The 23,126-nt window shown below is 45.9% G+C and overlaps 3 protein-coding genes and 1 pseudogene across 3 annotated transcripts; 3 read left to right on the forward strand and 1 right to left on the reverse strand.

Moving 5' to 3' along the window:
- Positions 1-5,922: 5,922 nt before the first annotated feature.
- Positions 5,923-11,216, reverse strand: LOC117854137 (ribonucleases P/MRP protein subunit POP1). The gene is made up of 10 exons (XM_034736433.2): positions 10,757-11,216; positions 10,070-10,166; positions 9,825-9,941; positions 9,521-9,748; positions 8,942-9,057; positions 8,327-8,872; positions 7,750-7,858; positions 6,881-7,437; positions 6,386-6,571; positions 5,923-6,297 (listed from the first exon to the last, which is right to left on the reverse strand). The coding sequence occupies exons 1-10, from the start codon at positions 11,185-11,187 to the stop codon at positions 6,099-6,101; spliced, it is 2,586 nt and encodes an 861-aa protein (XP_034592324.1). The 5' UTR covers positions 11,188-11,216; the 3' UTR covers positions 5,923-6,098.
- Positions 11,217-12,213: 997 nt separating this feature from the next.
- On the forward strand, positions 12,214-15,467 carry LOC117852110 (putative AC transposase). Its single transcript, XM_072292961.1, has 2 exons — positions 12,214-14,992; positions 15,117-15,467. The coding sequence occupies exons 1-2, from the start codon at positions 13,164-13,166 to the stop codon at positions 15,142-15,144; spliced, it is 1,857 nt and encodes a 618-aa protein (XP_072149062.1). The 5' UTR covers positions 12,214-13,163; the 3' UTR covers positions 15,145-15,467.
- A 1,161-nt stretch (positions 15,468-16,628) lies between these two features.
- LOC117851541 (FBD-associated F-box protein At5g38590) lies at positions 16,629-18,866 on the forward strand. The gene is made up of 3 exons (XM_034733367.2): positions 16,629-17,719; positions 17,823-17,999; positions 18,125-18,866. The coding sequence occupies exons 1-2, from the start codon at positions 16,752-16,754 to the stop codon at positions 17,872-17,874; spliced, it is 1,020 nt and encodes a 339-aa protein (XP_034589258.1). The 5' UTR covers positions 16,629-16,751; the 3' UTR covers positions 17,875-17,999; positions 18,125-18,866.
- A 2,084-nt stretch (positions 18,867-20,950) lies between these two features.
- Positions 20,951-22,736, forward strand: LOC117854057 (uncharacterized; annotated as a pseudogene).
- The last annotated feature ends 390 nt before the right edge of the window (positions 22,737-23,126 follow it).

The raw sequence follows: 23,126 nt of genomic DNA on the forward strand, positions 1-23,126 counted from the left end.
GCCTTTATAAAGTATTGGACTGGGGACCATCTGTGCGCTACCATGGATCAGGTACTTTATTTATAACTTTAACACAAGTAATTAGTGAATATTTTTTACTAGCATATTTTCTAAATTAACTGTGTTACTACTAATGTACAGGAGAGTATGGTGAAATTTAGGACTAAAATGGCAGCTACGTTACGATCAACTATATTTAATAAACGGTTAGGTAAACCATTACTACGTAACGAGTATGAAAACATCGGAAGCCCGAGTGACTTTGCAGAAATAATAGAACCTTAAACCAAAGAAAATCGATACAGAGATAGACTCAGATAAGCAAGATGTTCTTCTATACTACAAGGACTGGCCCTTGATGAGAGATGAGTGAGCTGAGATTTTTTATGATTATATTTTGACAATCAAGGATCCTGCGGAATTGGAGTAAGCTCAGTACTTCATCACTTTCGTTTACCAACTAATAGTATTGCAATTTATTATGATTTCTTATGCATTGTCCCTATATATTGATTTGAAGTATGTTTTGGGTAAGAAGTGATTTGCCCTATAAGAGTGTGTATAAATTCGGTGATCTCAAGGTGTTGTTGAAATGAGGTTCGCCCATGCCTGAACCATTTTTCAACTTAGGTGTCTAATTTCTTGCATACCGAGAGGTTAAAGGGATGATAAGGTACAACAACAAGGTTGCAAAGCATCACGTGGATTTGCGATTCTGTGTAAGTTAGCTTGTTTATAATATACTATGGAATATACTGCATTCATTGTCTATCTATATTTATTAATTATACATAAAATTGATAAGTGGTACTGATCATGGCTATATATCATTCTGCTTCAGAAAATATTGGAGTTAACACGTCATGAAAAATATCGTAAACATCACAGTGGTAAAGAGTTGGGTAATGTGATCGGTGGATGGGAAATAATAAAATATGACATAATAGGTTGCAGATATGTAAGTTCTTTTCATGCGTTATTTGTTCATGACATATCCTTTGTGGTGCTGATACTGAGTGCTTTGCAGTTTCTCTTGCCATGGAAGCATGTCAATACCTACATGCTTTATGTACTCGACATTAAACGGAAGAAACTTATTGTGATTGACACGAAACCCATGCCAAAATATGCCATGGATGTGCCATATAAACATTATGCAATACAGATTATAGGGTTTCACCTAAAATTTTATGAACGCATTTAGACAGCTTAAACCTTATTCATGGGAGGATGTTCACAAATGGGAATTTGAACGTGCGAAAGGGATTGTGGAAGACACTGATGAGCTCTGACACACCAGCATTTTAGAGTGTCAATATCCTTTATTTCTTAAAATATATGTTTCTATATTTATATAGCTGACGATTCATTGTACCACTGATTTTCATATGGATGGCTTATTCTACAGTACATGGTATAGTGGGATAGTCCTCAAAACGTGCACATCGAAAAAGTGAGTAAATATGCTTTGTCGTACGTTCCTTTGTGATTTTACAATATACGATAAATCCCATCACACGAGAGCTTAACTTGAAGTAATCACTTATCTTACGTACATGATGCTATAACGATGCGGCATAACTTCTTCATCGATCTTCTGGCGCACGAAGCGAATGCCTGGAGGACAAGACTACCATGCATTATAAAACATTTCCTTTGGCGCATCATAGGCAAAGAAATAGGATAGATGGGGGTGGTATTTGGATGACTTGTATTCGTACTTGTTCCACACGATTATTATCCTGCTGAATCCAATCTTGGATGATATATTTATTTCATATTTATACATGTTTTATATTTTTATTATCCCGTTGAATCCAATATTTTGCAATATAAAAATTTTGTTGCCCGTAGCAACGCACGGGCACGATCCTAGTGTTTTAAAAACACGTTTAGATAACGATAAGATTCTTCCGAAAATTTTCAGAACTTTTTGGAATTTATTCTCATTTTTTCTAGAGCTAAATCTTTTTATTAGAAGGCTCTAAAATCTTTTCTCATGAGCTCCAAGTATTTTATTTAGGCTCCACGTTTTCCAAATCATCTCCAGGAATTTTTCTGAATTTTTCAGAATATTTTTCGTGATTTAATTATGATTTTAGAATTTTTCGGAATTATGTTCGAATCCGAGATTAATTCCCAAAATTAGAAAAAATGAAAATAAAACCGAACTCCAACCCGGCCTATAAACACTTTTCGGTTCCAACACCGCAAACCCTACCTCGTCTCGACGCCAAACATACGCATCTGTTAAACTTCGGTAATTCTGCGAAATCGTAAGTCTTCGGCCGAAGGTGATATTCGTATCGTCGTTCTCGTTCCATTCAGCGCGAGTCTGAACTCTGTCCCCGGCGATCCCTTTTTCTCTCTTTTTCCTGTTCCTGTTCACCACTGGCAATGGCTTTGGCCCTGTGTCGCCGCCTCCTAGCCGCCAACGCCCGGCTCACCGCCTCCTGGCCCCGAGCCACGCCGTGCCCTCCACCCGCCGTGGCTCGGCCCCCTGCGCGCCGCCACTGCCGAGCGCCACCCCTCCGTGCCTCCTGCGCCGCGCGCCGCCCCCGCCGAGAAGCCTCGCCACCGCCTGGCACTGTCGCCCTGCCCCGGCCACCTCCTCCTACCGTCGCCCCCTGGCCCGGCCGCCGCCGCCTATCACCCCTTCCCCCGGTCCCGGCCGCCGCCGCCGGCAAGAGTCCGACCGCCGGCCACACAAGCAGATCGAACCGAGGTTGAAGAAGTTAAGGCCAACTTTGCATTTTGGCCCTCGCGAAACTCTGTAATTCTTACAGGTTTCCTTGTGTGTTGCGGCTCTTGCATAAAAACCTCTGGAAACCTTAGATTCTTCGCAACCTAGTCCAACCTGAGCCTCTTTTTCAGATCTAACCCTGAGGTCCCATCTATTCTCCGTGACTGTTGACTGTGTCTCGGGAATCTTTATTGCTAGCCCCTGTTATCTACGGTTAATCACGATTAGGTCCTTAGAGCCTTGTTTAATCCACAGATTTCACGTTTTAGCTCCGTTTAACCTCGTTCTTGTTGTGTTAGATTCATATCAACTTAAATTATGCATTAAAAACAATGTTGATCATGTTCTCTGTTTTGTAATTCATTCAAAATATTAATATGATTAAGTAATTATATACTTGCTTTTCTAATTAAAATCTAATTAGAGTTCAACCCTGCATTGTCATAACTAATGTAAATTAGTTAATATTATTTAAATAATTCTTCCAATTAAAAGCTAATTAGGTTTATACATCGGTTATCTTTAAGCAAATGTTAATATGATTAATATCAACGTGAATGTGTTTCTAATTGTAACTTGACTAGTTCAACACGACATATAAAGTTATCGGTTAGATTAGATGTTATTAATTTTCCAAGGTTAAATGTTTAAATGGCATAATTTATACATCAATATTTATAAATAAAATTTGACTAAGTTTTACATCATCTTTTCTATGTAAATATAACTTGATTAATTCCAACTAAGGATATTTCTCTAAAAATATCTTTACATTATTTTTATCAACTAAAATAAATGAAGAATGGAGCCCTTGTATTTTATTTTATAATCCAAACCTCTCGATAGTTGTACCTTTTCAACCTTAGTTCCTTGCGTTCGCGTGATCCTAGAATCGAGCCCTATCCTTTAGTATGTTCTTTTAAAGCTTTTTCTTTGATTGGTGTATTATTCTTAGTTGTGCTTGTTTGTTTGCTTGTATGTTTGTGCCGATAATTGCTTCGAGTAGAAGAATTGTTATTCGAAAGTTTTGAAGATTAAGAGTTTCAAGAAGAGCTGAAGAGCAGTAAGAGCAACTTTTTATTGGAGAAAGGCAAGTGTCCCTAACCATCCTTCTATCTATGCTTATTTTACAAGAATACCATGTATTAAATTGGAACATGGAGCAACCACCTAGGAAAACAGTACAACCATAAGACCAACAGACTCTGATCTTGGCTAATTAATTAGAGACTCTAGTTTGTGATAGTCCTACCGAAAGGGCAAGAGGAGCTCATAGGTTGTGCGATGGCTTGTCCAATCAAGGGGTGTACGTTCCACTTGGGGGAGGGTTCATACCCTTATAAGGAAACCTTAGTGGGTTATCACTTATTAGTAAATTTTTGTAAAAGCCTCGTAGCGTCCCTATACAGTCGCACCTTGGTAGTGTGATAAGTGCCTACTTTTGCACAGGATGGTTGGGTCCAAAGTTCTTCTGAACTTTTACGCGACTTGTGATGAAAGTGTACAACCTCTGTAGAGTGTAAAACTGATATATCAGCGTGCTCACGGTCAAGAGCGAACTGGACCCTCACATGATTAATAAACTTGAAGATGGACTTAAATCGTTATTCTGGTTATTTCTTGTGGCCTTGCTATGTACCAACCATAAGTGTACTCACCCTTGCTTACTACTGCTTAGAAGAAGTTGTGTGAAGTTTTCTGAAGATGATGCTGAGTCCTAGACGTACGCAGCCTCCAGTCGATTGCCTGTGAAGTTTGGAGCCTCCGTTTCCAGGATTAATTAAGCTGTATATCTCTGATAGACTCGTAAGTCAGTATTTATATTCCTTTACGTCATATTGTTACTGTTATTCACTGCTGATGTCACTATATGTATGAAACTAGATCCTGGGTAGTATTTGATTTTATTTTAAAACCAAGTGTGACACATAGTTTGTTTACTAATCAATTAACCATGCCCTTTAGATCTTCTATGGTAGAGCAACTCCCCAATGGGCCAATAAGATGAGCATCTTGCAGAGTTTGAGAGAGCTACAGCTGCTCATGCTTGGAATGGAGATGGACAACCTAGCTAACATTTACCAATTCCTCAAGGCTTGCCGCTGTTCTAATCTTGAGAGGCTCTTTATTGTGCAGGTTAGCATTTTTTACACCTTTCTGAATCACTTCGCTTAGTAGCCTCTCTTGTCATTTTATTGAATCTGCATCTGCATTCTTATTTGTTGAGATGCTTCTGCATGATTGCGGTTAATCTTTGCAGCTCCCGGCTACCAGTGATGTGCCCTTGGAGGATTTAGTTGAAGAGGTGAGGGTAGAACTACCAGAGGATGGCTTAGTCAACCTTAGAATGGTAAAGGTCATGAACTTCAATTGGCGCCGCTTTGAGGTGCAGCTAGTGAGTCTTTTGTTGAGGAAGGCTACCTCCCTACATAAAATGCTGCTAGTATCTCCCAACGTTGACCCGCTGCATGTGCCTGGTGTACAAGAAGCTGACCTTTCTCTTCTCAAAGAAGCCTTGGCCCGTGGACGCATTATTGTCAGCGAGTCTGACGATCCAGCAACTCAACCATTTCATTCGGAGGTCTTTATCGATGTTTAACTTTTTGTGCCGATCGATTTGTGATCCTATAGATCATAAGATCCGAGCTGTATATGTTTGTCTGTAGTTTATTGACAATGTATGAAGGAATGGCAATATCTCTGCAACTTCTTTTCTTCAATTTTACTGTTCGTCAAGTAATCTAAATGCATGGTATTCCAGCGTACGCTTACCACTTTCATTTGACGATTCAATATGAGGGTGAATTCTATGTAGCTATATATAAGGAACAGTGACATGATGCCAGATTTTGCCAGTTGCCTTCTTTTTGGTTTGCTAGAATCAGATCAGATTCACTACTTCCGCCTGGACATCGGGGAGGTAGTACTTTGTTATTTTATATGTAGTGCAGTGCTCATATTTGTATTTCTAGATCGAGAATTCAGTCAGCCGTATTTCTAGACGTAGAGTTGACATAGTTCCTTTATATCTATTTTATTTTGTGAGGGGTAGTCCTTGTTGAGTAACAAAATATGGTTGCACTATACTACTATGAATACATCGTACCGGTATACCCTGTAGTTTTTTAGCAAAAACAGCACTGGAAACCCCACTGTGGAGCTGAGGTACCTGGTAGAGATGGACATCAATGCACCATTCATCATTTCAAGTATTGCAAAATTGAATTGTCAAGTCATAAGCACTGACAGAAAAGGTCATAAATCTATCAAAATTGTGATGATACACTTTACAAACAGGGTTTCAGTGCTTGCAACAAACTTTTGCAGTGAGCGAGAAAATCATACAGGTTCCAGTCTACAGAAACTCTAGATCTGACTCTTGGTGTTCCAGGATGATTGTCGCCAGCGATCGTCGGTACGCTGCTGATCTTGCATTCCTGACAAGGACACAGATCTCTCTGCTTTGCAAGTTTTTATGCGCCCATTGCTGTCGCCTCAGCACTGCAAGAAGCTTCGCCTCGCAGAATGCAACCGCAACAGCATCTTGCCCATTACTGCAATAATAAGTGAATTTTAGCACAGTTTGGAGCTGCTATACATTACGGTAACAGAATGAATCAATGGGAAGGGAGATCGTGTTACCTTCCATGGACGAAACCAGTAGTGACAAAGCCTATTGGCCACCTGAATGCATCCCGTGCGGCATCATCTTTGGGCAATTGAAGGTTGCCAGTGCTAGAGTCGAACCAAGAGAAATAGGAACTAACATGGGACTGAGGGAGCTGGAGTTCCCATTTTTCTACACATTCTTCCTCTTCTTCCTCTGATCTATTCCATGCACGAAATGAGATTAGTTTCTCCAACAATTTTTATTTTTTATTTCTTATTACCACCTAAGAAAGAATACTGCAAGACAAGATTAGAGAAGATGTATTTAACAAACACTCAAATCATCCATGTTGTGTTAAAATGCCAAAGTATCCTGAAGATCGCTAAAAGATTTCAGTTACATGTGAAGTTGTGAACTAAAAATGCATTTACATTCCAAAAAGGACCAATACACTCGTGACATCAGCAAAGAAATGATCTTAACAGAGCTCTGACAAGATATATTGAAAGGACACATGGGATACTGACCTGATTTTCCAAGCTGGAAGATCTGAAGGTAATGGGGCACAAACAACAGCACCCTCTTCAAAAGAACCTTCCTTGAAAGCTCGGATCAGAACTCTTGTAAGGCATACCGAACATGTCATTTTGATGGTGTCATCAGAAGTTAAGTAAGGTTTGTCAGCATCTGTTTCCATGCCAGATGACAAACTCAGATATTTCCTATCAAATTCTTTCACATATTGTCTCAACATTTGGATGGTTCTTGGCACATGAAGTTGCAAGGATGCAATGTTTGCTTGTGATGGTTCTACATCTCCAGATTTGGAATTTACGGACAAACTTTTGGGTAATACAATATTAGCCCGCACTAAGTCATCTACTTCAAGACCACTCAATATGCCATCATCTTTATGAAAACAAGCCATGATACAGTGCCATAAAGGTGGCATAGGAACTGTTGGAGGTCTCTTGGCAGCAGGGCGGCACTCAACTGCTTTATCAAAAACAGCAGCTTCTTTGGACATATATGATGCATATGCTTTGCTGTCTGGATAATCATAGGGAAAGCATGGCATCCTGAACTGCATAAAAGATATGTCAGTACATTAGTAGCATTAAAGATAATATAAAAAATAATGCTGCTACACCAACGTCCGCTCCTTGAAGAACAAATTTCACTATCTTACTGCCTCTGTTCAACAAAAGGTAAGGCATCACCTTGTTCCCGTTGTATTTCATAACTTTGTCGCTTAAGTTCAACAAAAGCGATTATAGTCTGACAAATTTGAGGCTTCATCAATATTTTACCATGCCGCTAATTCAAGAAAAGCAGCGACAATTGGAAGCGTGGTAGAGCGTCTCATAATTAGCCCATTCTATAACACATACAATACCTTTGTTGCGATCCACCGTCTCTCTCTTAGGCCAATTACGTGTGCACCATGAGATACTAGAAAAAGCCAGAAAGGTTTCACCCAACTCAAAGGTAAAATGATAGACCACCTGTATATTCATTGAACGTGGACAATAAGACAATCTCGTTAACAGGACGACAGGACAAAAGAATATAAATCACAAATTCACCATTTTAGAAAGATTAGTGCACCAACTCACTAGACAAACCACAACAGCACATTATTAAGAACGCAAGACAGACAAGTCATGATATTTTCAACCAATCTAAATAAAAGCCCCCATAAACAATGATGATAATAGATCTTGAATCATATTTCTTATAAGAAGCAAATCCGCCAATAACTTAAATCTGAAACAACCATGAGATAGATTCAGGTGTAACTATAAGAGGGCAAACTCATAATCAGGCCACAAACTTGATGCAACCATGCAAATGCCCCTTTACTTTATCATGGAACAATATTAAAGCTACCATAGAAGTCAACGATTTATTCACATGCTATTGCAAGCAGGACACCTGATGTGACATCTTCGAGGATGAAAGATAGATCTTACCCTAGAGAGGGCATACCCTTTTTGGCATGTTTCAGGAGAACAACTGGGCAGGATCGACTGAAGCTATCCTTCTCTTGTGTTGTTTGTCCTTGATCATTTCCAGAATCCAGGCAGAAAAATTTTATGCGCTCATGTTGCTTCTCCATACAAAGAACCTCCTCTGCCACAGGAGGATTTATGCTTTGGCTGGAGTCCCACAGTTCTCTACAGTCAGAAAGGAATATATCATGCTTTCCAGGTTGCATCCACATCGATGACAACATATTTCCAACCTCTGATGGCGCCTCATCAGCATTTGGAACTACATCTTCCTCCAAGCCTTCGTTCTCCTTGTCAAGTGAGACTAATTTAGAAGAAACTGTTCCCTGGACTGACACTTCCCTGGGGTCATGAACTATCATGGATAGGATAGCACCAGGCTGAAGAATCTCAGCATGATCAATAATGGATGCTTCCAAAAGATGAGGGACAGTAGAGGAATCCGGGGGAGTATCAGTTGATGTGGACTTATGACTTGTATCTGGTACCATGTTAATTTTGCTTGCTCTGCATTTGTTAAAAAACATAAATAGCAAGCCTTGACATCATTTTCCCCCAGTGATAAAAGGCACTTACTTGATTGGATGCAACATCTTTTTAAGAGATTGCATAGCCTTGCATCCCATGACTTCCAGCCTTCCAATTTTTCCCTCTAATGAGCAACATTTGATCACACTACCAGAATCTTGAATCTGCAGTGTAAGGCAAGCAAAGTAAGAATGGTATTACAACAAGGAAGAAATGTATTAGCAGCAGTAAGGATTACATATCACAAGACAAATTATGCTACCAATTAATATCTTAATTTCCCCTTTCAGATCATAAAAGCAGCAATTTTCAAAACGCCTAGATATTGAGCAGGTGGATGTTCCTTATTATTATTAGGACATAAAAGATGGTAAACACTACCACAGCAACCATGGAAAACAAAATAACTAGTATTTTCTGATCCAAGGACAGCACTCAACTAATGTGTATGTTCAGAAAGGCAAGCAATAAAAAGAAAAGGGAACAAGGTTTTCTTTCGTTGTTCCTCCTAAACATGAATGATGATGCATCCTAGTGTTCTCTTTGAGTAGAACACACTTAATCTGAATAGGAGGTACAAATACAATTTTACTTGGATTCGTATAATAAATAAGATAGAGGAAGTACCTGTTTCTCACATGCAAATCTTATTGCGCTAAGCCCTTCGTCAAGTGCAACAGGATGGATCCATATCCACAATTGGCGTCGCAAGGAACTTCTGCTTTTTTCATCAAAGCTGTGAGCAGTGGACAGATCTCCTTCAGTCTCTGATTTGTCATTTTCTCTTGAGAATGGGCGCCACATGTATGTTACTGGTCCAATAATTTGAGAACGAGGACTCCCAACACCACAAAGCTGGAAAGAAGAATTAAGTCATGGTTGTCACTCCAAACACTTCCAACCATACTGTCTGCGGTGAACATGTAAATACCATAGCATTCTCATAGCAAACACCTCGCATAACTTGATCTTGTAGATGCTTCAACTCAGGTGTTTTGTCTACAGGAGAAGGGTGCAGAACCATTCTGAGAATGGATAACAGGGAGTCCTGGAAAAGTGAGCCAGCACACCCAATAAGATTGTTGAATTATTAGAAGATGAAAAACACTGATAATGGCTAGCTGGAATGGGGAAGAATTTTATAAGCAATCAAGGGACAAAGGACGGGAACAGAACCTCAGGACCATCAAGCTCAACTGGAATGAAGTAGCTAGCATCATGGACAATCGTGCCATTCTTCAGCCGCTTGAGAACACTCCTTGAACCCCTCCCTCTGCACAATGGCATGTTCAACCATGTTACTCATTTGAATTCACATATATGTCAATCCTCGGGCAAAAAAGTTTAAATTACACCAACATCTCTACATATGACACTGTACAAATCAGAAAGGTGAAACTACTTATAAAGGATTTCTCCTCTCCAATTAACAAATGCAGCACCGGAAGGTACCAGATGGGTCATCTCACAATATACTTGCGTTTCCGACTGGTCAAGTTTCGTCTCTGAAACACCGAAATGGTCCCACAGCCTCTACTATATTTGTCAATTATCACTAAATATATGTAGCAGTCTAGGATTTTCACCATTAAATTACTATTTGTTTTAGCTTTTCTAGATACATAGCTTTTGATGTGTATATAGAAAAGTCAAAAAGAATAGTAATTTGGGTGCATCAAAAGCTATGTATATAGAAAAGCCAAAATGAATAATAATTTGGGACGAAGGGAGTATTTCAGAAATGACCCACTTGCAACGTGCAGTAGAATTTAGCGAGCAAACAACTCAAATACTGGTTCTGAGATTCTAGCGCACTGAACAAAAATCCTCCCTTTCCCCTCACAACACATCGCCATTGCTCACCTCCCCTGGGCGCCGACGGGCAAGACAAATCCCCACCGCCTCTCCATGGCAAACCTCTTGGCGTGCCACAGGTGCGTGCGCAGCCGCCGCGCGCCGTCGCCGGCGACGGAGAACCCCTCCGCGGGGTTGCCTGCGAGCTCCCGCCGCCGCCTCACCCTCCTCGATTGTTTCCGTGGCGCGGAGCTCCCCTCCCCCGCGGGACCCACCTCTCCGGTCCCGGCTGCGTCGGCTCCGCTCCAGCGGCGGCGGCGCTTGCTGGGGAGGTGCCCCGTGGTGCGGCGGCGCTCGGAGCGTGGCTGCTTCCGGGAGCGGCCGCCGCCATCGTCGAGGCGGGATGAGATTGCGGCGTGGAGGGAGCGGAGCTCTCCGGCGCGAGCCGAGGCGAAGCGCCGCACCTCGAGCTGCCGCGGCGGCGGCGGGACGCCGGCCATTGGGCGGGAGGGTTTGCGAGGGCTTAGTGGTGCTCTTTTGCGGTTAGACCTCTAACATATTCATGTACAGTACCTCGTTGTATTCGGCCTGCAACGAAAGCCCGATAGATGGGCCGAATACTGGGCCTTGCAGCACCGTCCATAGGCCCACCTCCCTGAATGGCCTACTTCAATAGCCCAGCTCTTTTCCTTCGGCTTTTTTTTTTAGAGCAAATCTCTTTTCCTTTAGCTGCGCGGCGGATCGGCGGGTCAGCCAGCTTTCAGCCCCCAGAAGCTGAAAGCCCAAAAAAACAGCTAGTTTTTTATGGGCCAGAAGCTATGGAAAGCTACGTTTCAATGGAAAGCTAGAAAGGAGGAAAAAATGAGCTTTCGTGAGCTTTCGGACCTAAATTACCCGCCTGCTATCGGTAAAGGGCCCGAAGCGTTACGTTTCTCTTTTTTTCCCGTCCGACTCCTTCTCCCCCGAACTATAGATTTCCATGCAGCCCGCAGCCCAAGAGCCCGGCACGGAGCACGTTTTTTTACCCCGTACCTAACCCGGCCCGGCCCGTAATTTTTCGGACTCGGGCTGGCCCGGCCCGCAGCATCGTGCCGGGCGTGGGCCGTATCCTCGGCCCGACGGGCGGCACGGCCCGGCACGAAAAAGATTACCGGCCCGTTGCCGGCCCGTCAAACAGCAGCGGCCCAGCAGGCCGGCGGCCCAGCAACGGTCGGAAGGGGGGGCGTATATAAGCCGTCGCGGCCGGCGACGCCCCCCCTTCGCAAACCCTAACCCCATTTCCCCTCCGCCCGCCGCCTCCTCGCCTCCTCGTCTCCTCCGCTCCGCGCCTGCGCTCGCGCTCCAGCCTCCAGGCTCCTCGCGACCTCGCCTCCTCAGCTCCTCCTGTCCCGGCGAGTCGGCGACGGCCGACGGCGACTGGCGCGCCACCTCCTCGCCTCGACTCCTCCCGTCCTCCGCTCCCGCCTCCCGGCTCCCGGCTCACCTCCTGACCGCCTGGCGCCTGCCTGCCTCCCTGGTGCCTTCTGCCTTGCCGGCTTGCCACCGGCACCGGCGCATCGCCTCCTCGCCTCGACTCCTCCGTCCCGCCTCCCTGGATCTGGATCTACATCGAGATCCTCCTGATCCTTAGATCTAGATCCTCCGGATCCTTAGATCTAGATCCTCCTGATCCTCTTCTTGTTCTCCTGATCTTGTTCCTGTCGTCCTCTCTAGCCCGGGCTGAGCCGCTGAGGCGTCGCAGGTAGATCCCCCTCCCCCTGATCCATTTCTTGTTCTCCTGATGTAGATCCTCCTGATCGTGTTCTTGTTGTCCTGATCCTCTTCTTGCAGGTTACTGTCTTCTTCTCCTGCTCCGGGCTCCGGCGTCGCAGGTATCCGTCGCCCCGTCGGGTGCCGCGCGCCATTGAGTGACGGAGCGGTTGAGGCCTGAGACAGTGAGACCTGAGGGACGCCCCGGCCCCCGGCTGCCGCTTGCCCCAGGAGGTCGTCGTGATGGACGAGAACTACACCATCAACGACGACCTAAGGGCATGTGGCCTGCCAGGTAATATCTTGCTGATCCTCTTCTTGTTCTTGTTCTCCTGATCATCTTCTTGTTCCTGTCTTCCTGATCCTCTTCTTGTTCCTGTCTTCCTGTTCCTCTTCTTGTTCTGTTCTACCAGGCGACGATGAGGACGACGTGGCTGCCGGAGCCGTGCCACTCGTCGGTAGCTCTGCTGCTCCCGTCAATGTGGATGCTGCCGGTGACGGAGGTACCATTCCACCTTCTACCCCATCTTCTACCCCAACTACATCAACGAGCACCAGTGTCCGCAAGGGGAAGCGGCGGTCTGCTGCCTGGAATGACTTTGAGGAGTTGTTCCAGGAAGGCGCCAACGGGAAGAAGGTAAGGTACGCTGCCAAGTGCCGTCATTGTTCTCACATTCTTACTGGCCGGTCTTGTGCTGGTACTGGCCATTTGCTCCGGCACCAGAAGATGTGCTTGGCTAAACAAAACCATTCTTCTCTTGTTCAGTCTCACCTGCAATTCCATTCTGATGGCTCAATTATTAATTGGGAATACAAGCCCGATCTTGCTCGCAAAGAATTGTGCCGGTTGATTGCTAGACTTGATCTTCCCCTAGGCTTTGGTGAGACAGAGGCATTTGTGGAGTACATCCAGCGTGCTCATAACCCTCGTTTTGCTAAAGTTTCTAGACAGACCACTTCTAGAGATCTTGCCAAGTTCTTTGCCGAGCGTCGTCTTTCTCTTGTTGATACTTTGAAGTCTCATGTTTCTTCTGTTTGTCTTACTTCTGATATTTGGTCAGGGAATGCCAAGGAGGACTACCTTAGTGTTGTTGCACATTTTGTTTCTGCTGATTGGGAATTAGAGAAGAGAGTCATTGCTCTTAGGTTGATTGATTGCTCCCATTCTGGTGTTAACATTGCTGAGCGTATTGAACAAGTTGTTTCTGAGTTTGGTTTACAGGATAAAATTTTCTCTATCACACTTGACAATGCTTCTGCTAATACTTCTGCCATGTCCACACTTATTCCCAAATTTGTTGGTTATCTAGGTCCAGATCATGAACCTCTTGATTCTGATTCTGATTCTGATAAAGCACTTGTTGGTCTTTTGCATCAACGTTGTGCATGTCATATTATCAATCTCATAGTCAAGTCTGGTTTGAAGAGGATCAAGGCTTATCTTGAGGCTTTTAGGACTGCAATCTCTTTTTTGAACTCTTCTAATCAACGCATGGCAGCTTTCCATAACTTCTGCATTCTCAAGGGGGTACGCCCTCGTAAGTTTGGTTTAAATATGGATGTGAGATGGAATTCTACATATCTCATGCTCAAACATCTACTACCATATAAGAATGTCTTTTCTGTCTTTATTTCTGCTCATTATGTGCACAATGGCCAGCCACTTCTGACTGAAAACCATTGGGTAATTGCTGAGAAAATTTTGCTGTTCCTTGAAATGTTTTATGATTCCACTGTTGCTTTATCTGGTGTTTACTATCCTACAAGTCCTTTGATGTTGCATCATATTATTGAGATTGCTGGCCATTTGCATGGCCAAGATTCTGATCCATTGCTCAGAAATATTGTTGTTCCCATGAAGCTTAAGTTTCTCAAGTATTGGCAGAACATACCTCTGTTGTATTCCTTTGCATTCATTTTGGATCCTAGAGCCAAGGTGAGAGGTTTTCATAATGTTCTCCAACTTCTTTCTCAGACAGTTGGTGTTGATTACTCTTCTTATTTCACTGAGGTAAGAACTCAATTACATAAGTTGTTTAACAAGTATGAAAACAAGTTTGGTGCAGTTCGATCGCAAAGGCCCGCTCAACCTTCAGCTGCTACTGGTAAGAAAAGAACAGCATGGGGTAAGATCTTTGGTGGTCCTGGTACATGTGGTTCTCCTGTTCTTTCATCTACACCTCCTATATCTCCTGCTTCAGAGCTGTCATCCTACCTGGATAGTGATACTATTTCTTGCTATGATGATGACTTCAACATACTTAGTTGGTGGTATGAGCACAAGCTATCCTATCCTATTTTGTCCATACTTGCTAAAGATGTTATGTCTGTTCCAGTTTCCACTGTTTCTTCGGAATCTTGTTTCAGTCTAACTGGCAGGGTGATTGAGGAGCGGCGCCGACGGTTGCTGCCTGAGACGGTGGAGATGCTGACCTGCCTCAAGGATTGGGAGTTGGGAGATGCAAGGGCCCAACATGATGTTGAGAAGGAGGTCAATGAACTGGAGGAAACTTACAAAAGCCCCTACCCAGACATGGATGAAGGCCAAGCTAGTCAGTAAGTGATTGTCATTACTCATCTTGTTAAATTCTTTGAATTACAAATACTAATGAGCTAATGCTGTTGCCTGTTGCCTGTTGGCCTGTTGCCCTGTTGTGCACTTATGCTTGTGCACCTCCAGGCCTACCCCAGGACCAGGAGCAACCTGAAGCCTGTTGTATGTTGGCTGTTGCCTGTTGCTGTTGGACTTGGAGACTTGGAGACTTGGATACTTGACTTTGAATGCCTGTTGCCTGTTGGAGCATGGAGCTTGGCCAGTTGCCCAGTTGTTCATTAGATGTTAATATGTTTTGTGTCTATCAGTCTCTGTGTGTGTCTCAAACTCTTTGTAATGTTGAATTGAAACAATGAGCTGGCTGTACTCTTTTTCCCTTCCTAGGGTTTTCTCACAAGGGTGAGTTTTTACCTAGGAAGGTTTTTAATGAGGCAGCCAACACTTGATCACACAGATCAAGTGTTAAACAGCTCTAATAATTCCATGTGATGAATGTCTGTGATTTTGTGATTGTGTGTTGTGTCTGTGATTCCATGTTAACAGCTCAAATGAATTGTGAATTGTGATTGTGTCTGTGTCTGTGATTCTGTGATTGTGTGTTGTGGTGTCGAATATGGGCTGTGGGCTGGCCCGACCCGTAAAAAAAGACGAGCCCTTCGGGCCGGCCCAGCACGAAAAAGACCTCACGGACCCGTGTATGGGCAGCCCCCACGGCCCGTGGGCTGGCCCGGCCCGGCACGAGGGTGTTATCGTGACGGGCCAGGCCCGGCACGAAAACGAACGGGCCATGCCGGGCCCGTGCCGGACCGGGCCGGGCGGCCCGAATGGACATCTATACCCCGAACCCTATCCGCACCGCGCCGCCGTCCCCATCCCGCGGCACCGTCCGCATCCCGTCGCGCCGCGGTCCCATCCCGTCGCGCCGCGGCCCCTCCGGCCGTCGCCCCTGCAGTTGCCGCCCGTCCTCCGGCCCTGTAGTTGCCACCCGTCCTCCGCCCGAGTGTGCTCCGCCCCTGCTCGCGCCCCTGTCGTGCCGCCGCCCCTCCGCCCCTCGTCGGCTGGGCCCTGCTCGCGCCGGCGTTCGTTGGCCCCTCGTCGGCCGGCCCCTACTCGCGCCGCCGTCGCCCGGACCCTGCTCGTGGACGGCGCCCGTGGACGTCGCCCGATCTGCAGCGGCTCCTGCCCGTGGACGTCGCCCGATCTGCAGCAAGGTGAACAGATAGAAAATGCTTCGTGATTGCTTCACGTCCTCCGTTCTGAGGTCTTAATTTCTGAAGACCTGACCGCCCATATGTTTCGGAAATTCAGGATGTAGAATTTCGACGCAAAGGATGCAGAAATTCCCTATTATACACGTAACAAAATGACCCATGGTGCTGTCCAGATACAGCTGCTAACCTTTCTCTCAAACATGTTAAACAGGCAGTAGCAGTCCACCTGTATGTACTGGAACAGTTTTTTGAAGATAGAGGCATGACAAATTCAGGAGCACGGATTCAATCAAATAGGCACCGATTCTGACAAATTCCGAAGCAAAGATTCTCAATCAAACAGTCTATGAATAATTATGCATGAAACAAATACAATCAGTAGTACATAGGGGTAATAGAGATATTGCACATCTCTTCTAGCCACTCTCGTCCTCGAAGAAGCTGGGTTGCCAAACGGACTCTAGCTTTCAGAAAGCCCGCTTTTGGAAAGCCAGCATTGCAGGATAGAAAGCCAGAAGTTAGCTTTCGGAAAGCAAAAGTAGGGCAGGAAATGGCCATCGACACCGCCGCCGCCAGCGGCGGAGAGAAGAGGCAGAGAGTGGATGAGCAAGGGGATCGATGCGGATCTGTGGGTGCGGATGCGATCCCGGCGGACCGCATCTCGGCCCTGCCGGACGAGCTGCAGCAGCGCATCCTGACGCACCTCCCGCTCAAGGACGCCGTCCGCACGGGGGCGGTCGCGCGCGGGTGGCGCGACCTGTGGAAGGGTCGGTGGGCGCACCGCGCCTCCGTCGAGATCCACCTCCGTTCCCGCGACGCTCCGCAGAGGGAGCTCGACGCGCGAGCCGCGCCCGCGCCGCCGCATCGCCGCTTCTCCCTCATCGTCGACACCTGCAAGTTCAAGTCCTCGCAGATCCGGCGCTTCATCGAGTACGCCGCCGAGTGCCGCGTCGAGGACCTCCACGTCGAGACGCGGAAGATCACGGCCGCGGACAAGCTCAACTTTCACTTGCCGCTGGCGAGCCCGCTCCTCGCGCGCCTCTCCCTCCGCTGCATCAGCATCTCCAACATGTACTACAAGGGCGCGCAGCCGTTCCACGCTCTTGAGGTCATCCTGCTCCACTCCGTCTCCATTGCCCAAGCGACCTTCAAAAGAATGATGGCGCTGTGCCCCAGCCTCCTCACCCTCGACCTGCGCGGCTGTGCTTGTGAGCCCCTTTTCTTCTGGGGCGAAGCCATGGTCTGGCCGGCGAAGCTGAGGAGTATCACTGTTGCCGCGTGTTCCGGGACCATCAGGCTGGACTTGGTGCGCGTGCCTAGCCTGCGGTCCTTCCGCTTCAGCTGCGGCTTCCTCGACATTCCCTTCTTCCTTGCAGGCGAGGCTGTGCTTTCCGACCTTTCATTCTGTTTCTGTACTCATCAGTGTCAAGAAGCCACAATGCTCAAAAGTTCAATAAAGGTCTCCCAAATGATCTGTCCGCCCTCACAGTTCTCACCATCTGCAACAATGCCCTCCCGGTACTTTCTCACTATTGGATTTTCGTACCACCTAGCTCATATATTGTTTGATTGCCACATAAGAAAAAAGTACCAAGTTTCTTCACTAACAAATGCCTTTCAGGTCGTGTCTTCCTCGTATGATGATGGAGCAACTGCCCAGTTGCCCAAGCTGAGCAACCTGCACGGTTTGAGAGAGTTACATCTACTCATGTTAAAAATGGAGGACGCCAACCTTGCTGACATCTATGTGTTTCTCAAGACCATCCAATGCCACAATCTGGAGAGGCTTTTTGTGCAGGTTAACACCTGCCCTGCCTCGCTGATTTTCTCTGATCTGTAGTCACTCTCTCTTTTTTTTATTTCATCTACTTCTCGGTTCTTATTTTATCAATAGCCTTCTGAATGGTTGTGCTTCAACTGCAGCTCCCGGGATTCGTGTATGAGCCCATGGAGGGTTCGCAATCGCTTGGCGTTGTGCTGAGGTGCAGCTAGTGAGCTTTTTATTGAGGAAAGCCAAGTCCCTGCAGAAATTGTTAATAGTTTCTCCAAATGTCACTCCACGGGATGTGCCCGGTGTACAAGAAGCAGAGTTGTTGTTTCTCAAAGAAGCTTTAGGGGGGCGTTTGGTTCCTTGCTTATTTTTAAGCAAGTGTCACATCAATGTTTAGATACTAATTAGGAGTATTAAACGTAGGCTATTTACAAAACCCATTACATAAGTGGAGGCTAAACAGCGAGACGAACCTATTAAGCCTAATTAATCCATCATTAACAAATGTTTACTGTAGCAACACATTGTCAAATCATGGACTAATTAGGCTTAATAGATTCGTCTCGCCGTTTAGCCTCCACTTATGTAATGGATTTTGTAAATAGTCTACGTTTAATACTCCTAATTAGTATCTAAACATTGATGTGACACTTGCTTAAAAATAAGCAAATGGAACCAAACCAGGCCTTAGCCAATGGCAAAATAATTCTGAGTGAGTCTGACGATGCTGCAACTCAGCCATACCATTCTGAGGTCTTTATCAAGCTCTAGTTGTCAGTCACCAGTTGGGGTCAGAACCGAATGGATAGTAATATCCGCATCAGCTTGTAAGGGCATTATCCTCTTGGATGTAGCTTACTGACAATATATATGAAGACCGATGTTGTCTCCTTATTTTCTTCTCTTGAATATTACTACTAGCAAAGTATTTAAATGCATGGTATTCCAACACATGCTTACTTACCTATCCTGATACCACTTGCATGATGCATTACGAACCAGCTCCATATCACCTTTCACAATTCAACAACGAGGTGAATTAATTTGTGTATCTGAAATAACGATGATGTAACATGATGTTGGTTATCTTGTTTGTTTGTTATGTTGAGGTATCATGTTGCATCAAAGTGGAACATATTGTTTCTGTGTGATAATTTCTTGGAATTGGCCTGGTTGATATGTGAAGTGCACTGCTGAAAGTGATTGATTTAATTATCTGCTGCGACTCTCATGATATCCCTGCGAACTAGAGAAGCAACTTAGTATAAATTGTCTGTTTTCATTTGTCAATATAATTCTGAATGCTTCAGCCTGCGCGGCTGCGCCTAGCTCTACTTTCTGTCGGATGTTATGGACCCTCATTTTTCTGGGCCGTTCACTTTGTCTGGACCAAAATTCGGCACTGCAACAAGAAAGAGTCCAATGGGGATGGACGGAATCACTGGGCTTCACGTAGCGCCTAAGTTTCGGCCCTGAATGGCCCAGTTCAATAGCCCAGCTCCTTTTCTTTGAGGCTCCAGGCCCGGTGAGCTATCTCATATATGTCCACATCATCGTGCATCCTATGTGAAGGAAAGGGAAATCCAAAAATCAAGCCATCTATCTCGTATTCCCACGCTTATCCGGAGTCGATGTCAATATGAGCCAGCGCAAGAGTCAGCCTGACTCTTCGTCGTCCAATCCGCTGCTCCTTCCCCCAAATCTCCCTCACGATGTCCAATTCTTTGACTTCTATACTAGGATATGTATTTATCACCTTCACTTACAAAGAGATATCCAATTCTTTGACTTCTATGCTAGAATATGTATTTATCACCTTCACTTACAATATGATCCGTTTTTCTTAGGGGATGCATGCATTGGTTATTTTGTGAAACAGTTGTGGTTGTTCAGGTATACTTTTTTTTACTTGCAGTTTGGTTTATCTCTCATCGAATTCTACTAGTGATTGGTAACTCATTTTTCTTTCACTAATAGGTTCAAGGTTGTGGGTTGCCTTCAAGCTTTTGGCTGTCTGTTTTGTTGAATGCAATTAGATTTTCTATTTTTTGCGCCCTGAATGTAATACGCAGGGTTGTTGTTCGGTGATTTCCTTCAACATTGTAAACCAAACTAACATGATATAGCTATCAAGTTTTGTAGCAAGTGGAAGAACTACACTTTATTTTATTCCTAAGCTAACATGTCTAAGCTACTGCTATGCTGAGATAAGTTGAGATAATTGTTTCTGTGTATACTTTGTGTACTAGCACACCAAGAACTATATAGGTACATATTATAGTTTATCATCATATCATCGGTACACATGCAGCCATTAAAAGCAATAAGAGGTAGCCTAAGAGGTAGTTCATTGGAGAAACTATCTTTTACTGTATCTCTTAGATGACATGAGCTAGCAGCTGACTCAACCTTTAGAGGAGGCCCAAGCGAAGCAGCAGAGCAGCGGCGCATCGGCTAGTACGCCTTCTTGTTAAGGCCCCCTTTGGCAGGGCTTCTCGAGGGGCTTCTCCATCGACTTCTCCTAAAACCCTGCCAAACGGGCGCAACCGAAATAGCTCCGTCAGAGGAGCCCAAGATGTCCGCTGTCTAGAGCCACAAGGGGGAGGAGGAGCCCAAAAACAGGCTCCCTGCGGCTTCTCCTCCTCGTTTCCAACCCTTGCCCTCCAGGGAGGGCCCGCAAGCAGCCGGAGGTGGAGCCGGCAGCTGACAGCGCCAAGTGGCCGACCGCGGCTGGAGATTGGGGCGGAGGCGGTCGACGGGGACCGCGGGAGGTGGGGGCTGGCCGACGGCGAAAGAGGTGGGGGGCGACGGCGGAGCAGGGAGGCGTAGGTGGAGAGTGATGGCGTGGGGCGGAAGGAGACGACGCGAGGCGTAGGTGGAGGTGAGACGCGCGGAGAAGAGGAGGGGGGTCGTGTGAATGGACAAGGAAGATGGGAAAATAGAGTGAGGAAAAAGATAGGAAGGAAAAAAAGGAAAAAGGAAAATAAAAGAAGAGAAGAGAGAAAAAGAAAAGATAGGTATTATGGATATTTCACCTTTTCAATCTATTTTAATTTTAAATAATTATACCCAACTATGGAAGTAAAAGAAGGCTTCTCCGCCGAGCCTCGGCCGGAGCCGAAACAGCCACCGGCACAGCCTGCCAAACGAACCGGCGGGGAGCCGGGGGAGAAAGAGGAAAGGGTTTCCCGGAACGAGCGGGAAATGGCGATCGACTCCGACGGCGGCGGCGGCGGCGGAGCGAAGAAGAAGAGGGTGGATGAGCAAGGGGGCCGATGCGAAGCGGTGGACGCGGATGCGATCCCGGCGCTGCCGGACGAGCTGCGGCAGCGCATCCTGACGCACCTCCCGCTCAAGGACGCCGTCCGCAGGGGGGCGGTCGCGCGCGGGTGGCACGACCTGTGGAGGGGCCGGTGGGCGCACCGCGCCTCCGTCGAGATCAACCTCCGTGCCCACGACGCTCCGCAGAGGGAGCTCGACGCGCTAGCGCGCGAGCCGCACCCGCGCCGCCGCCTCGACCGCTTCTCCCTCGTCGCCGAGAACTGCAAGCTCAAGTCCTCGGAGCTCCGGCGCTTCATCGAGTACACCGCCGAGTGCCGCGTCGAGGATCTCCACGTCGAGAGGCGGAAGACCACGGTCGCGGACAAGCTCAACTTCCACCTGCCGCTGTCGGCCCGCTCCTCGCGCGCCTCTCCCTCCGCCGCATCAGCATCTCCAACATGTACTACAAGGGCGCGCAGCCGTTCCGCGCTCTCGAGGTCATTCTGCTCCACTCCGTCTCCATGACCCCAGCGACCTTCACAAAAATGATGTCGCTGTGCCCCAACCTCCTCACCCTCGACCTGCGCGGCTGCTATTGTCACCACCTGTTCTCCTGGGGCAAATCCAGAGTCTGGCCGGCGCCCGGCGACACTGAGGAGTGTCACTGTTGCCGAATATTACGGGAACATCGGGGTGGACTTGGTGCGCGCGCGTAGCCTGCGCTCCTTCCGCTACAACGGCAGCTTCCTCGACACACCCTTCTTCCTAGCAGGCGAAGCCGTGCTTTCCGACCTTTACATTCTATTTCGTTACTCAGTGTCAAGAAGCCGCCATGCTCAAGAGTTCGCTTGATGTGGTGCGGGAAGAGCCACCAGAGGATGGATTAGACAACCTTGCAATGGTAAAGGTTAAGAACTTCAATTGGCGTTGTGCCGAGGTGCTCAACGCCAAGGTGCAGCTAGTGAGCTTTTTGTTGAGGAAAGCTAAGTCCCTGCATAAATTGTTGATAGTTTCTCCAAATGTCACTCCACTGGATGTGCCCGGCGTAAAAGAAGCAGACTTATTGTTTCTCAAAGAAGCTTTAGCCAATGGCAAGATAATGCTGAGTGAGTCTGACAATGCTGCAACACAGCCATATCAACAAGCTCTAGTTGTCGCTCCCTACTAGAAAAGTATTTAAATGCATGGTATTCCCACACATGCTTACTTACCAATCACTTGCATGATGCATTTGGCATATTATTCATGTGAGTCGAACCAGCTCCATATCTTTCACAAATTCAACACCGAAGCGAATTAATTTGTGCATCTGAAATAGTGATCATGTTACATGATGTTGGTTATCTTGTTTGTTATGTTGAGGTATCAGATTGCATCAAAGTGGAACATATAGTTTCTATGTGATAATTTCTTGGAAGTTGCCTGATTGATATGTGAAGTGCAATGCTGATAGTGATTGATGATATGTTTGGTTGGATGTACCAAATATTACATACATGAATAATTCTGGATGGTATAGTTTAGCTAATTTTCTTATGCCATATGGTTCACCCCTCCTAGTAGAAAATAATATCAAGTTGGATGGCTTTTATCCTGGATGAGATGGTAGGGTTCACCCAACTAAACAATGTACTACCACCTAACTTAAAACATTTCATATATGAACCAAATGGTACAAAGCAATCAAACACACTCTTATTCTAACGGACGGCTAACGGAAATGGCATAGGAGGGAAGTGAAATTTTATCTAGTGGCATTGAAGGGAACCTAAGAATTTCAATGGTATCGAGGGAAGTGCTATAAATTCTAGTGGCATTGAAGGAATTTACTCAATTTTCCCCCTGTTTTGCACATCATAATTAGCACTCCTGGTATACTTTACAGTAGCTGAG

Source organism: Setaria viridis, chromosome 4 (genome assembly GCF_005286985.2).
Source record: "Setaria viridis chromosome 4, Setaria_viridis_v4.0, whole genome shotgun sequence".
Taxonomy (NCBI): Eukaryota; Viridiplantae; Streptophyta; class Magnoliopsida; order Poales; family Poaceae; genus Setaria; species Setaria viridis.